The 16,024-nt window shown below is 46.5% G+C and overlaps 1 protein-coding gene across 2 annotated transcripts in view; it reads right to left on the bottom strand.

The window, feature by feature from the left end:
• Nucleotides 1-16,024, bottom strand: part of MGRN1 (mahogunin ring finger 1) — a 51,866-nt gene that overhangs the window by 11,536 nt on the left and 24,306 nt on the right. For both annotated transcript variants that reach the window (XM_080354092.1, XM_080354093.1), the window contains exons 5-9: nt 14,241-14,358; nt 10,335-10,401; nt 7,358-7,410; nt 4,738-4,785; nt 317-385 (exon numbers count right to left, since the gene is read on the bottom strand). In XM_080354092.1, coding sequence (XP_080210218.1) covers nt 317-385; nt 4,738-4,785; nt 7,358-7,410; nt 10,335-10,401; nt 14,241-14,358 — 355 coding nt within the window. The remainder of the gene's footprint in view (nt 1-316; nt 386-4,737; nt 4,786-7,357; nt 7,411-10,334; nt 10,402-14,240; nt 14,359-16,024) is intronic.

Below are 16,024 nucleotides of genomic sequence, written 5' to 3'. Positions count from 1 at the left end.
TGCTCTCCCGCACACTGGGGAATGCAGGCTGCTCTCGAGACTCTGGCAAGCCCTAGAGAGCTCGGCTCTCTGCAGCACTACAGAAGCCTATCTAGAATTATCTCAGCACAACTCCACTGACTGTTTGGGCCTTACAACAGTGAGGACCTGCCATCCCTGTTCTTCTTCAGCACCTGCAGGAATGACACAGACGTGACAGTCATTCTGGGAAGCACCTCCACGTTGCTCTCCCAAGCCGCATTGTTAAGCTCGAAAACAGAAGGTGTGGGCTGGAAACCCACAGCTCAGGGAGCAGGAGCTTTCTGAGCGCTTTTACCTTGGTCTCTTGGTTGTTTTTGTTCTCGATGCCGTAGATCTCCTGAAGCAGATAGCTCACCCGGTCAACCTAGGGAAGAAGACAACAGTTGGAGTGCCAGCTGCTCTGTCATTGCTGCTTCATGACAACCTCCCCTCCTCCCTGTGTCAAATGTCCACGTAACACCCACGGCAGCCAGCTCCCCCAGAGACACATAAAAAATTTAACAGAAACAAATACTGCAAAGTATGGCTGAGAGAATGAGTCTCTCCTTACTCAAAAAGTGGTGCCCATCCCATCTGGTCTGAGCAGGGAGCCCAACTGGCCACTTCCGACACTGTCAAAATAATCTAAAAACCAAGTACTCTGCTTGCCTCAGAGATCAGAAGGGAACATGCACCCATAGCTCAAAGAAGCCAGAGGCAATCAGCCCTCCAGAGTCCTTTCCTTCTGTGAAGCGCTGCCTATCTTCAACCAAGATGAACTTCCACCTGTCTTTGTAACCTCAGGAGATGCGAGGTGCCAACAGCTCACTACTGGCACATCAATGGTTGCACATCATTTCGCTGTTCACTGCCTTGGAGCACAATGTCAGGTTACTGAAGACAGAGAAACCATCTCCCTTAGCATGAGAAGCACTCAAGGGGCAACTCTACATTAGTGCAGTGTCATTTATTATCACCTCCAGGCCCTTGGTGGCACCTCTAAATTGCATGTGTGGTGGCAGAAAGTGCTCCAGGCACAGTGGAAGTTGCTCACAGCCCCAACCCTGGGACGTGCTCCTCAGAGTTGTGCCTTTATGTAAATGCTGGCAGCTGCCTGTAAACTCCCCCAAGCAGCTGAATTAAAGAAGTGAGGCAAGAAAGGCTGACAGTTCAAGCCCCCTCTGCACAGTGGGGTGCCGTCCTCCCTTCCTAGCTTAGCCAGCAAGTGCAGCACGAGGCTCTTACAGCTGCGAGGAGCTGTCTCTACAGGGATGCACCAAGGCACCAGTCCCCTGAGATCTGCTGCTATGCAGCAGCTTCCCCAGAGCAGGGTGAGTTCCTCCGCACAAAACTCTGCAGCAGGTAAATTCATGAAGGGGCTGCAAGGTATCAAAATGACATCTAACAGGGAAATGCTTTCCTGCCGTCTCCAGTAACCACCCAGTTGACACAATGCATTGAGACCATGCCACCAGGAATCCAGTGCTCCGGCAGCTCGTCAGTCCCAGGGCTTTTGGCATTTCCACATGTACTTGGCCTCTCTCTTTTCCTTTTGTCAAGCCAGGTGCTCAGAAGAGCAATGGCTCTGCCATGGGATTTCAGTGCTGCAGAAGACACCACATGCCAAGATGGGGGCAGGAGCTCGCCATATCCAGCCCATTTGCCAGTTCAGAAATACTCTGAGCTGGGATGCAGCAGCTTTAACAAACTAATTCCAGAGTCACCCTGTTTAACTCAGCATGCAGCTTACAGACAATCTGCTCTGGGCCTGCATTTCCAGGCAGTGAGGTCAGATGTTGGACTGCTGAGCAAAATCCTCTGCAGTGGCTCACAGCTCACCCAGGAAGTTTGCGAACAATTATGTGGGATTTGTTCCTTTGTAACTCGACATTTCAAACAGAGCCTTGTTACAGGATCCTCACTCCTCAGAGGATCACAACGGGCAGCAGTGAGTGCAGAAGTGGTCAGCTCAAAGCATAGAAGAGGTCAGGAAGGGAAAAAACAGAGTCTGTGCAGTTTTGCTGCTGGACTCTAAAAACCTTGAGAAGCTCCTGTCCCAGTAGGAAAAGGGTGGACAGCGTAACATGGCTCTTACTAGAAAGATCTCTAGGTTTTAAAACAGTAGGAGTACCTAAGATGGAGTAGGTGACTGTACACAATGCCATCCTTCACCCTCACGCTTCTCCAACCCTGTACTTCGTCATCCTTCCAAAGGCTCCTGTTGCTATGCACAGCCCCTGCTGATGCACACAGGAGCCAAGCCCAGGTCATGTTTTCCTGCTGACCCATCTGTTCGCGTTCATCGGTGTTGTATTTCTTCAAACAGGTTGGTATATTAGAACTGATCTCAGCTGAGAGAATCAAGCAGTTCAGCTCATTAGCTGCTGTCTCCTGCTCCCAAAGAGCTTTAGAGATTGATGCACACAAAAGGTACCTGGGAATCCTGGCAATGGCAAGGAGGGGAAGGCAAAAGAAAAGCAGTGATGGGGAAGAACATACAACGCTATACAGATGGTTTACTTCAGACAGATAGTCTATACCTCTGCTCTATGCTCTTATGGGTACAGATGCTACCTCACTTTCAGTGGTACTGTATGTTCTTCTAGCAAGAGCTCCCTTCTATTTTAAAAGCCATGAGAGAGAACATGTAAGCATTACATTTTACAAACTGCCAATAAAAAAAAAATGTGCCCACAACTGAACACTGAGTGGGCAGGTTCCATGCTCTGCCAGTAAAGACAGACAAGCACACCCTGTTTTGCTGCAGGACACAGTTAACCATCCTGTGGCAGGGTGGGAACTTCCCTAGAGAGCACTTCCAGCAAGACAACCCTCCATTTGGGGAACCCAGAGTGCTAAACAGAGAATGGTACACACTGTATTAGTGTGCACAGTAACCCAACACCGACCCACAGAGCTAAGCGCTGTTGTAAAGAACTAAAAAATAAGTAAAAATCCCTCCCAAATTTGCAAGCAAGATAAATGAGCAGCTTTAAATCAGTTCACAAATGCTCTTTTCTGATCAGAAGAATATGTGAGGCAGAGGCACCAGAGACATGACACCATTCTGCACCCTCAGCGCTCGGGCAGCTTCCTCCAGCGCTGTCCACAAGCTCTCCCTCCAGAGCCATGGCTCTCCTGGATCCTCCCACTACAAACCTGCCTTTGCATGCTCTGTAGATTCCTTTCCGCAGCAGGTTCTGTCTGTGTCTATTAAAAATACTTGTCGCACCCAGATCAATCAGCCAGCCAGGAGATCACGCTGCAACACAGCCAAGTTAAGCACCAAGGGAGGGAGGGGAGTGCAGGTCAGCCTGGGACACAGGGGGCTCAGGACAGATGTCGGGCTGGAGCACCAGCGAACTCTCCACGAGCACCGGGATAAAGCTCTGGCAGTGAGGGCTAATATTGCTGCCATGGGGCAGGAGCAAGTCTGAAGGACAGGCTGTGGGTCTCCGCACAGCACTGGTGAGACAGACAGTGAACTACCAAATGCAATGTTGATATATGATTAACTGACATTGTTCAGTTGCTCTTTTCTGATCTGGGGGCTGGAAGAAACATCTTAGAGCAAAAAGTGTCTAATCAAGGCACTTAATGACCTTCTTGATACTAAAAGGCTTTAAATTCAGATCAGAAAACCCTATCCATCAATCACAAGCAGCTGAAGTCAAACACATTTATGGCAGAAACACAGCACACATCTAGAGGTGAAAGGGATCAACCACCAAAATCTCATCTCTTTCTCCAAAACATGTCAAGCTCATCCTTGCAGCTGGATCACTACCAGATTTCCTTTTGGAAGATGAAACTCTTGGCAATCTTAGGAGTTTGCAGTTGATTGTGTATTTCTCTCTATGCAAGACTGAATGCTATTTCTATCTTGATAAGGCAGTCCACAGCCTCTGCACATCACACCAGGATAGGCTATGAAAGGACTACAGATTCCTAACATTTGCCTGTTTGCCAGTCTCCCTCCTTCCCTTAACCTCATAACCCGTGCAGTCTGGTACATAAACAACAGCTTCAAGGCAAGATCATGTCTGTGACTGCTGAAGTCCCAGGATACTTGTAGGGAGACACACAAGATGAGCCAAAAGGTTTCAGTCCCCGGGATTGCTCCAAATATACCATGGGTATACCAAAGAAGCTTGTGCAGGGAGAAGACATGATAGGATCTTAATACACACACACGTGTGGAAAATCAACAGCTTTCAGCCCCCAGGTAGGACACTGTGAGCTTGCAGAGATATCCTTCCACACCACAAACACAGAACCTAAGGAGATCAGGCAGTGTCAATACACAGATATACTGCACACTACTTAACGTGTACAGCACTTAAGCAAGCCTGATTTACTCACATCTATACAGAAATGAAACATCAGTACTGCACTTTGCCAGTTTTGTATCCGAGCACCAAATACCAGTAAGGCAGGAATGTATAGGGAAGACTGGATCTATACGTAGTGCCTGCCTCCCTGAGGAGCACAGAGACCTGCACGATGGCTCTGCCGGTCCCACACTGCTAGATCTGCTCCCCCAACACACAGCTGGCTGTGCAACAACCAATCCAACGCTAAGGGCTGCCGGCAGCTGATTGGTTTTGCTTGTGATATCTGAGCTAACAATGTGAGATCTTCGGCTCTCAGTGAACGAAGCTTCCCACTGGGTACAGTTGGGCACCTGTGGGACACCAGCAAATGTCTTTAATCAAGCAAAAGGAAATAGGTACTTACGATCTGCTTCTGTTTTAACGGCTTCACGGAAAAACTGCCATCAACATGCTAGCAGGAAAAAAAGGAAATGCATTAGATAACTGACGTGTACAAATTAAGAGTAAAACACACTCATGGGCAGAGCTGGTGTCTGCTAGCTAAGGGGAGGGTGGTATTTGTATAACCTCTCCCAAAGAGGCTGGGGAGTCTCTTTCTTTGGAGACATTCAAAACCCGCCTGGACACGTTCCTGTGTGATCTACTCTAGGTGTACCTGCTTTAGCAGGTGGGTTGGACCAGATGATCTCCAGAGGTCCCTTCCAACACGAACCATTCTGTGATTCTGTGATAAGCAGGACAGCCTGAAGGGCAATAATTCCCAGTGGAGTTGGTGGAACAAGGCATCGGAGTGCTCCTTGTCTGCTCCAGTGCAGAGCTAGTTGAACTTGGCTCAAGTTAAATCTGGCTGAATTGGGTCAGAGCATACACAGAAATCCACTGGCACACTGGATGCTTACAGGCTGCAAGCAGTCCAGCTGGGTACAAACACTTCTTCAGCAAGTCCAGCAAGACTTGGCAGAGAACATTTGTTAACACCGTAAATAACACCCCGTTCAGAGCCACTCCTGAGGGCAGAGAGCCAAGAGAGCAGGGGCTGGCATGAGGCTGAGAACACGGCTTGTCCACTGGACAGAGTCAGAAATAAGTCACACGTGTTCCATATTGCCACCTTCAGAGCTGTGGGGACCACCTCAAGCCTCTCATCTGCTCAGTGGCAGCAGGCAGGACTGGAACAATTCAGAACTAGTGATAGGAATGGTGTGTTATTTCTATTTTCTCCATCACCCACAATGGCCAGCTGAACTGAATCAAGCCACCTCCTCTGCTAGAGTCTAGAGAGCAGCAAAGGAGATTTAGGGGAAACTCCAATAGGAATTTCCAAAGTGCCACTTCAGCCCTCGTGCCAATATATTCCCAAAACGTGTGTATTCTCCCATTTTCCATAAGGTGCTATTATCAAGTGCTTGCCATGAGATGCCAGAATGGGAAGCTGGGACAAATCCAGACCCCAGCACGAGCTCTACTCCCTGACCACAGAGACTGGGCTTACTGCAACAGCACTATGTTTGGGTACTTGGAAAACAGCAACTAGACACACTCCTTTGTACACAGAAATCATACTCACATTCTCAGATCTAAAGTCTAATCTGAATCTGGCTACAACCAAGAAGTTATGAAGGCAATAGCCAGGGGAGCAGAAGTGAGTCTCGCAGATGAAGGCAGCAAACATGCAGAGAATACTTCAAAATCAGGCTGTAACATGCAGGCAGCTGGTGGTCTCACCTATTCTTCTCTCCCCAGAAATGGCTGAACAACCATTTGGCAAGGCTAGGGGGTCTGCACTTACAGCATTTTCCTACCAAGACAACACATGGGCTCCAAACACTACAGCTTTCCCCAAGGACACACTGCCCACACCGTCCTCTCCCACGCACTGCTGAACAACGACTGAGGGATTCCTGCGTGTTTTGTTTTTCCAGATCAGCTGGAGCAGGAAGCTAGAAGAATAACATCCCCGTCCTAGTCCCAGGGGTGCTGCAGCTGATCATCTCATTTCTGACGGATCTCTGTCAGGAGAAGAACCACCTCCAGAGCCAGTGCTCAGAGCAACTTTCTAGCAGAGGAAAACTCATTTTCTTCACATACTGAGTCCAACAAAAAAGCAACCTAGAGCACTTCAGAGCATTTTTCGGCTACAGGGCTTCCTCAGGACTGAGTGTACTTCCCATGCCTTCTGACTCAGTTTGTCACCATCCCCATTATCCACCCAGGACAAACAGAATAAGACCTGGCAACTTGCTCAGGGATACAGCAGGAACCGAGCAGATTTAGAAACAGAAGTCAGTCCATGTGCCAGCCTGGAAGTGGGGAATTTCTAACAGCACAGCACTGATGCTGCTCCCCTCCACATGCCTAGCTCTGCTCCTGCATTTCTTGGCTCATTTTAGCGTGGAACTACAAATGTCTCTTGCCCAGGATACATGTCAGCAGTACTACCACAACCAGACACAACGTGGTGCAGTTATAGACCTTGCAACTGTTTTCGGGGTCCAGTTATCATGGGAAGAGACTTTCTTATCCAGGCTTTTGCATATACCTTGGCTTAGCCTTACCATGTAGGCAGCAGTCGGCTATATCAAATGTGCTACCAAAAGTAGGGGAGCTCAAAGTCTTTATGCAGGATGTATCCTAATTCTTTAAAAGGGCTTGGTCCTATGTGTAAATTAAGGTCAAACAATGGTGCAACAGGGCCTGGACACTGAGGCCCTGGAAAACTGCACGGTAGCAGCCATGGTCAACACCTTCCACCCTCAGCATCCCAGGCACTGAGACTTACTTGCTCCCAAAACACAGGAAACACCAGCTACAATTAGCTGAGTGACCAGCTCAGGTACAAATGATAATTACAGGCTGCACAAGAGCTGCTGCAAGCAATTATTTGTACTACAATAGTGTTCAGGAACCCCAGTCACAGGCCAGGACTCCATTGTGCTAAGTGTTATATAAATACAAACTAATGACCCATGGAAATGTTTACATATACAAACATAGGGACAGAGGGAAAAAAAGAACTCATTTACCTTTTCAAATGCAGCCAGAAGAACATGGGCATGACCTGTCACCTCAACCACCACTGCAAAAAGACAAAGAGCAGTCCTGGTTAAGCCTTGAAACCAGTAAAAATATAAAACTACTCTAAGCTGAATGTTAGTCCCTTCACAATTTCAAAATTGCCATCTGTTCTATTTTCATTCCTCTTGCAATTTAGAACTTTTCTTATCTTGTCGTCAGGTTGGTTCATCTCACAGTCCTGCAGAGCAAGAACGAAACCCTGCTGGGCTCTGTGGTGGGCCCTGCCCAGACATGCCTTCCTTACCTGGGCTGCTCCAAACCATCCCACTTTGTTCTCAGAGGTTGGAAAGGGAAAAATAAAACAAAGTGCTCTGTGAGATTTTGCTCTCCCCTTAAACTCCTATTCTTAATTACCTGAATTTATCATGGAGATTAATAAATCCATCTGGTTTAATAGCAATTGGCAGCACTTCCAGCTCTGGTACTTATCACTTTATTTCACTCTAATCTGACATACTTATAAAACATTAATTTCTCATACCAGTTTTGGACACTGAAACATTTCTGTCCATTTCTCTTCCCAAAGACAAACATCAGGTCTTCCCTCTTCCAAACTCAAGGCGTCCCTCTTAATCCAACAGCACTGAGAAGGGGCTGTTGGAGGTTTCTGTACTGCATCCATGGCTTCCTCAGCAAATACAGAACAGAAGAAGCTGACGTATAATACAATCCCAGTGTCTCTGGCTCAAGACTAAGATTCTGTTCAGCTCCAACTGGTTGGACCCTTTCGCTTAATTATGTTCAGACTCATCATATGGAATTGGGAGGGAGAGGCTGTGAAGGAGTCACCGAGGGAAGGATGTGAGCACCTCGCCTTGCCTGGACCGACAGGTACGCATGCTGCGCTCAGCATGTGCACAGGAGCTGCACACAACATCAGCTCTGTGCCAGAAAGTCAAGAGCTGAAGGAAGCAGCTCCTGTGTTGTCTAAAAGGGAAAGGAGCTTGACAGCTTCCCAAGGGCCCCCACAGCAGCAGGGACAACAAGAGGAACTGTCACTGGACTGTGGCACAAAGAGCATGTTTGGAAACAGCAGTATGCGGGTGGAGAAAGTCTGCACCTGCAGATCTGCCATGGCAATTTGGGTGTAATGAGGAACACAATGGCATGCAGAAACGGCATTCTGTGATTCTGTGAAAAGAGGGCTGAAACTGGGAATTCGTCTGCTTGCTGCCAGGCTGGTCCAGCTCACTCAGTAAATGACACTCACGTCCCTCTCCACAGCTTGAACAGCTAAGAGAGAACAGACATCACCTCCCTGCACATCCCTGCGGCCCCCGGGCAGCGTGTACGGCTGGAGCGGGAGCTGTGCCGCCCGTCCTGCCCAGCACCTTCCCTCCCCAAAGGGTTTCTGCGCTTTCCCCGAGGGCGATCCCGCTGGCAGGAGCAGCAGAGGGCTCACACGCAGGCTTACATTCTGCAAGGCACGCAGACATCTCCTGGCAGAACTCAGACCAAACCAACATCTCGCTGATTGCTAGTTTAATTTGCCATTCAATTTTATTTCACACAAGCAGTTACAGGCCAGCTGTAATTTTCCAGGTGCTCCAAACACGCAAGGCCATCTCCTTCCAGCCCTATCCGTTAAAAAAGAACCAAAATACACAATTTCCCCAAATCTTGCTCAAGTGTCACATATTTTTGTGCTGATGTTCTTTCCAGGAGAGGATTTAAAAGCAATTGCCTTTCCAGGTTACTAAAATAGATGACAGTACACTATTGGCTAAGGCTGGGCACAGTACGTGCATGAATGTATGCTTCCCATGCTGCCTCCTGTTCTATTTTTGGTCATTCTACGCATGCCCAGCATCAGAAAGTACAAATACCTTGCCAAAAGCTGCATGAACAGAGGAAGGGGTTTTATATTTATGGTCAAGAAATATACATATCTGTCAATTTTACTAACAGTGCCTGAAATCACTAAAAATAGATGCACTTTAGAAGGAATTTCCTTTATGTTGTGCTGTGCTTTGTTATTCACACTTTACATTGGTTCATCCAGTTATACTTCACTCTGCTTGGAGGACTGTAAAATACTGCAATGAGTTTCCGGGCACCTTTACATCTATAACATAACATGAACAAGTGACTGTGCTTAACAATGCAATCAACCATGGATTTTTTAATTTCTAATGATTCTTGAATTTTGTACAAAACGTTACAAAATGCAGAAGCGAAATGCAGGTCCTGCTGACCACAACAGCCCCCAATTTTAGAAAAAATGTGACTTCTTTGTGCCCTTTTCATTGCTGATGCTCAGAGTAAGTGCAAACACACGGAGTGCAAAAGCACACTGTGCAAGGTGAGTAACAATCTAAATATTTACTGGACTTTCCTCTCCAAAAAGGTTTCAAAAATAATCAATAATATTATTTCTCATCAAAGGTTACATTCTTTTATTGTAACCATTAAGCACTCCTTAGAAAAAGTAGGAGAATTTTAAACTGCTGAATGAAGCCGTATTGGGTTGAACAGTGGCCTGAGCATTTTAAAGCCATTTCTTTTTCTCTGACCCCTCTTTGAGGAAGGCTCCCTCAAAGAGAGGAAAACACCAACTCCCTCCTTGCCTTACAAGCTGCATATGCAAAAGCCAATGTAAACTCCAATTTGTGCCTGGCATTGGTGGCAGAGCCAGGAGTTCCCCTAAACACTATCCCAACACCAAACATCTGACCATTTTTCCTGTAAAAACTGAAGGCTATTTTTAAAAGCATGTTTTTTATGTAAGAACTTGTGGTTAGCTGGGCCCCTTTAATACAGGGAAGTTAAGATTAACTCCTGAAATATTTTAATTCTGGAAAGGGTCTCCAAGCCTTTGCTACAAGCAAAATGTTTTCAACATTGCAGGAGGAGGCCTGTCCTGAAGGAGTCACATAACCTCAAAGGGAGCAAGAAGAAAACCCAAGGAGCACACCCCATGCTTACCATCCCCTTCATCCACCACCGCTCGGATGACCACAGGGAACACGCCACGGTCCAAGTCAAAGTTCAGCTGAAGGAAAAAATGAGATAAGTTTAGATAATTCACACCAGGCTTGCCTGAAGACAACGCTCGAGACAGCGTTAACATCAGAGGAATAAAGGAAGGTCCCTTCTGACGGACCGCCAGTCCATGGTCTCAAAAGGAGAGACAGAGAAGGAGGATTTAAAATTCAGACACCAGCTTTCAAAGGGAGTCAATCAGAATAACTACAACATATATACACTGACATGGCACTTAACACCAGCCATGGCTAGCAAAACATAGGATGTCCATTTGAATTTTATATGGTATTTAATTCTCACTAATTTGTGCATCTTAAAAGTCTCCTGAGTGATTTGTAGTAGGATAAGTTTCTCAAAATACATCTAGTGCCTTAATTTTGCTTGTGTACAGTAGGCAATACTGGTTGTAGCACAGCAGCATGTATTATGCTCCCTACACCACAAAAGGAACCCTGGCTCTTGGATGAAGCTCTTGGAGTCGTAGAGAAAAACCTGTAAAATTTCAAGCTCACACAACACTTTAAGGAAACACCAGACTAATTTCCATCTCTTGGCATGTTATTAAATCCAGGTCCTTGACCTTCAAATTGGCAAGAGTGAAAATTTAAGATCTCATTTGAGTGCAAGGAAAACAGACTCAATTTCTTTCTTTGACCTGCACTTCATTGAAGCACTTCAAAAGCTCCATGTCATCATACAAACACAAGAAAAATGTAACCTTACAAACACTGTCCTATGCCAGGAACACAAGTGGCTCAGAGACTAGATTTCTGGTGTTTTTTTCTTAATTACTTGAGGCTTTTTGTTTCATCTCTTGCCAAGAGAGGAAAAGATGTCATTTCACCATGGTGCTCCAGGTAGTCTGTTCTCAGTCTTCCAAGTCATGCTTCAGGGCTTCCCTCCCTTTCCTGCAGCCCCAACATCATTTGCAGCACGATTTGCCAGTCCCTCAAAAGATAAACTATCAAGATAGCCATTGACATTGGCCCAAACAACAACCCTAAACACCCAGACTGAAGGGAAGGTGACCCTCACCATGAGCCTTAACATAGCCACAAACATTTCCTCCTCCAATCAATTACAACCTAAATGTTCATCCTGAAATGAATGATAACTGCACACTGGGAGCTGATGTACCCCGTCAGCTGCTGCCGCATGTGTTGTGGCCCATTAGACATACAGCTGCGTCTCTGCAAGAGCTGCAGGCACATGCTTTGGACTGCAACAGCTCAGCAGCCTCCACGGCAGGCGCAGGGGAGGAGGGAATTGCAAGTCCGCTGCTCTTCTGCCCATAGCTGCACGCTCCCGTGGAGGCTGCACACCTTTGGGACCGCTCAGCGTCTGCAGAGCTTTCTCCAAGTGACTCTGAGCTGTTTAACAAAGCTCTGCACACACACACAGCCCCTTGCAGCGTGCGCACCAATTCCAAACACAATGCATGTGCTGAAAGACCTCATGATTTGACCTACCTAGTCTTCAATCTTGAGGGATGTTAATTTTCATCCTTTATGACAGTTTTACATTTTATTCCTCCTTTAAACTACTAGGACCAATTCTCTTTCTAAAACAGCAGAGTAACAGAGCGAACACATAAATCTCATTTAACCTCTCAGTATTTGTTACAGAAGAGACTCACTGAGCCACTATTTTCCAGCTTGCATTTTTGAAACATTATGGCATGCCACAGAGGGAAATTTCATCGAGGACAATTGATTAAAATTGCTGAAAGAAGCTTATGGTTGTGCTTTGCTTCCTGCTCTGATTTATAACTGTACGACAGCAGTTACTGTTTGTCCATTTGAAGGGAAAGTCACATTGCAGATTTTTCGTTGCTTTACGATACAAACCTCTGCATTCTTAAACAAAAGGCCCCTTTAAGGGTCCATTTCACATTAATTTTTAGGGACTTGAAAACAACTGTCTCAACACAAGCTATACTCTATAACTTCCAAGCAAACCAATATATTACGAAGACAAAGTAAACTTTCATAAAGCTTTCCACATAACAACCCAATATAACATTATTTCCCCTTCCTTTGACCAGCCAAGAACTACATCATATGTGAGTATGACACCGAGTACAAATATGAAATAAATCTGGGGTTTGAGGCAACACCAATTACAAAGCTGGAAAGAAACCTGAAGCATGCAATTATACACAGCCAAGTGATAACACACTTCTCTCTTTGGAGAAGAAACTCCTACGAATCACAGTGCTTGTTCTGCATTGTCTCCACAACCAGAGTTCCCAGTAACACCAATGAAAAAGTGGAGACAGAGGATACAGGAGAATCAGGCAAAGGGAGCTAGAAGCTTACTCTTCCACAGCATCTCTCTTTTTAAGCTGTCAAAGGGACATGACTTTAGTACTCGAGTCAAAACCTTGCTGGCAGGAACAAAAGTGAAAATTAAGCTTCTCAGTTCTTTAAGAAGAAAGGGATCTGAGCTCCTCCTTTCCAGCTCTCTCAGATGACAGACGAGATTGAAAAGCAGCTCTTCCAGGCTTTTGTAGGCTGAACTTGTGAAATCATATATTGGCAGAGCAACCAAGACATCAGGAGACCAGACTCCGCAGGCTCTTGGTAAGTGCCATGGTATGTTAAGGCACGGGACTGTTTAGAGTTATAACTGTAACTTCAAGACAATAGCTATTCAATCTTTTCAAAATACATGAAAGACTACTTTTCCCTTCCGTTTGGTTTTGGTTTTTAATAGGTAGAGTTATCTACCAGGGTTCACACACACAATACTCTCGTACAGGTTTGGGTCAGGCAATGAATGCTGCATCAGTGTTGACCTGGGAGAGGGATCCACAGGGACAAATGTATTAGCAGCAACTACAGACTGTTTCCTCCTCATGAGAAATCAGTTACGGCAACTCTGCACAGAGCAGGGGAAAGACCGAGGCCTCCTTGCCCTGTACGACATGCAGTGGAAGCCCTTGGGCCAAAGTTCGGAGGCTCAAGAAGTAGAGTTATTGCCTGTGTTGGAATTTTGCAAAGATACCAAAATTAATAGGACTCCACAGATCTTTCTATGTAGTAAAAGCCACAGAGCTTAATTAAAACCAAGCCTTCATCTGTTTGCAGTTATGGGTTAAACTAAAAGGAGAAAGGCATTGCCTTATGCAGCATTAATGCAACAGCGTGAATCTGCCCCAGAAGGGAGAGTGTCCCCCCAGAACACTGTACTGCTCCAATCAATAATGTGGATGTGGCCCTTAAAGAGAACAGGGCTATTCCAGAACAGTGGCCTCCAAACTATTTTGACTATTTACCCCACCAGTAAAAAATTCAGAGCACATACTCCCAATATATGTATATTTATTATTTCTAAGATATATACATGTACTACTGAAGTTCTTCCCTCACCCCAATGAATTGTCTTGCATGCACCCCACTTTGGAAACTGCTGTTACAGAGGACCAACAAACAGAACAAAAACAAAAAACCAAAACAAACAAACAAACACCAAGCACCAAAACTGAGAGATCAAGACAGACATTTGTTCCCACAAGCCCTTTGGCTGCAGGGAGAGCCAGGCTGAGAAGTGGCGGGTTCCTCCAGAATTGCTCCAGTGCCAACCTCTGCAGCCTCCCACCTACACCAGATGTTGGGATGCCAGCTGATCAGCAACAGCAAAAGTCACTTTGTTGGGTTTCTTCCCTGTTTGCCTGATCTACCTGCCAAGTTCCCACACTTCATACCTGCTCCTCCCAGGGCCCCAGTTATCTCACACCCACAAAACAAGAGGGTGTCTTCCAGCCATAATTTCCTAACACTGAATGGAGTCTAGTGTTTCTGGGACAACAGGGCTGTGGGAAGGGGACACTGAGAACAGACTTACCTCATCATCCTTCCAGTCTGAGAAATCAATCTTGAAGGAAGGCAGGGAGAAATGCTGGCTTACCCCTCTCTTATAATGAACTGTCTCCGACTGCAGAGAGGGATTCTTTGTGCTGTATCTGAAGAAAGGGGGGAAAAAGAAAACTTGCTGTAACAAATGATTGCTCACTGCTATGCTATTGTTCATTCATGCCTGTCCGCCTTTCAGGGATCACAAGTGGCAGCTCTAAGAGGCAGAGCTGGCAGGGGCTGGCAGCCATTCAGTGGGGATACAAAAAGGGAAAGGTGAAAGCAAGAAGGTGAGCACAGGGAATGGAAAGCAGCGCAGACAGGCAAGGTCTGTTTGGATCCGTACTGACCTGCCTGGAAACACTGAGTGTCAGAGTTGAGTGGGGTGCAGCAGCCTAGCAAAGGCTAGCTCACTAAATCTAGGGCCTAGGCAACACCGGCTTTCAGCCCAGCATCTTATTTTCTGCAGGAAACCGAGGAAGAATGAGCAATAATCTAACAGAAGCAACACACAACCCAACACAGCACTGAAAGCTCTCCCATGCCCCTGCGGGACAGCTCTGCAGTAGAAATGCTGCTTGGTTCCCCACCATCCTGGTAAGCAAAAGCCATTCCAGTTCACTCCTCTGTTCCTCATGTGCTTCCCCAGAGGTGTTGCAGGGCTACCAACACCACAGAGAGACACCAGCCAATCCTCCACACTGACCACCTAGAGAAGAGTGACAATTCCTCCACTGTTTTGAGGCCAGCGCTGAAACGCCAGCCCTGCAAGGATGGGATGAACATCTCTGGAATGAGACTGTAGCTATCATCCAACATCTTATGCACTCAGATCCCACCCGGTGCTGTCTGCCCCTTGAGAGACGTTCCACTTCTTGCTGACCATCGCTAAGGACAGTATGATTCACAGTGGGCTTCGGGGACAAAACAGGATCAGAAGTTTTCACTGCTTTCTGGAGGGTGATTTTTGAGCTGGATGTGCACAGCCTCTCTTATGCTAATTGTGGCACAGGAGAGGAGGCAATGAACTGGAAAGCAGGGTGGGAACACCTGAAGCTGGTTTTAGCACCAAAGCCTTTGTTGTTGAGCTACCAACCATGTGTTTGGAGCATGATGACAAACTGGAGAGAAAGTGAGAGATCCCTTTGCCCAAGAGGCTTACACTGCAGAAATGACAACCTCCCTGACACAGTGACAAGACAGGTCTAGCTCCAGCTCCACCAGAAAGCCTTAAACAGCTGGTCACAGTCATGGGATGTTATCTCTTCTGCATAGTAACCATCACTTCCTAAGCAGAGCTTCACACAGTGAGACTGGGAGAGCACTGGCCTCCAGCTACCGCACACTGAACAGCTACAAGCTTGAAGCCTCATTGACTGTTCAAACCTGCTTGCCATGGTTCTTGATCAACCAGACAGCCCAGGGACAGGCTCCAGGGCGAGGTGTCACATTAGCACCAGGAAATCTAGGCTGAGTTTTAGCTTAGTTCAGCTTGGGATATCACACAGGATCCCCTGACAATCAGTTCCTCAGATTTTCAAGGTCACTTTTCTCAAAGAAGAACATGGGCAGTGCTACTGCCAGCCCTGAGAAGGAGGTAACACCAGAGAAGATCAAAGCATTTGACATGACTGATTCAGTACAGAGCAGTTAACAGAGCATGCAGAGGGGCAAACAAAAGAGAATCCTTGCTTGAAAAACAGGATTCTGTACTTCTGGTGACATTCAGCTGTTCTGAAACACAGACATAGCTTACAAACCACAAGGTATGTAAGA

The sequence above is a fragment of the Nesoenas mayeri genome (assembly GCF_963082525.1).
Source record: "Nesoenas mayeri genome assembly, chromosome: 15".
NCBI classification, from domain to species: domain Eukaryota; kingdom Metazoa; phylum Chordata; class Aves; order Columbiformes; family Columbidae; genus Nesoenas; species Nesoenas mayeri.
The sequence above is the reverse complement of the archived record's forward strand: the minus strand, read 5'-3'. Positions and strand labels throughout refer to the sequence as shown.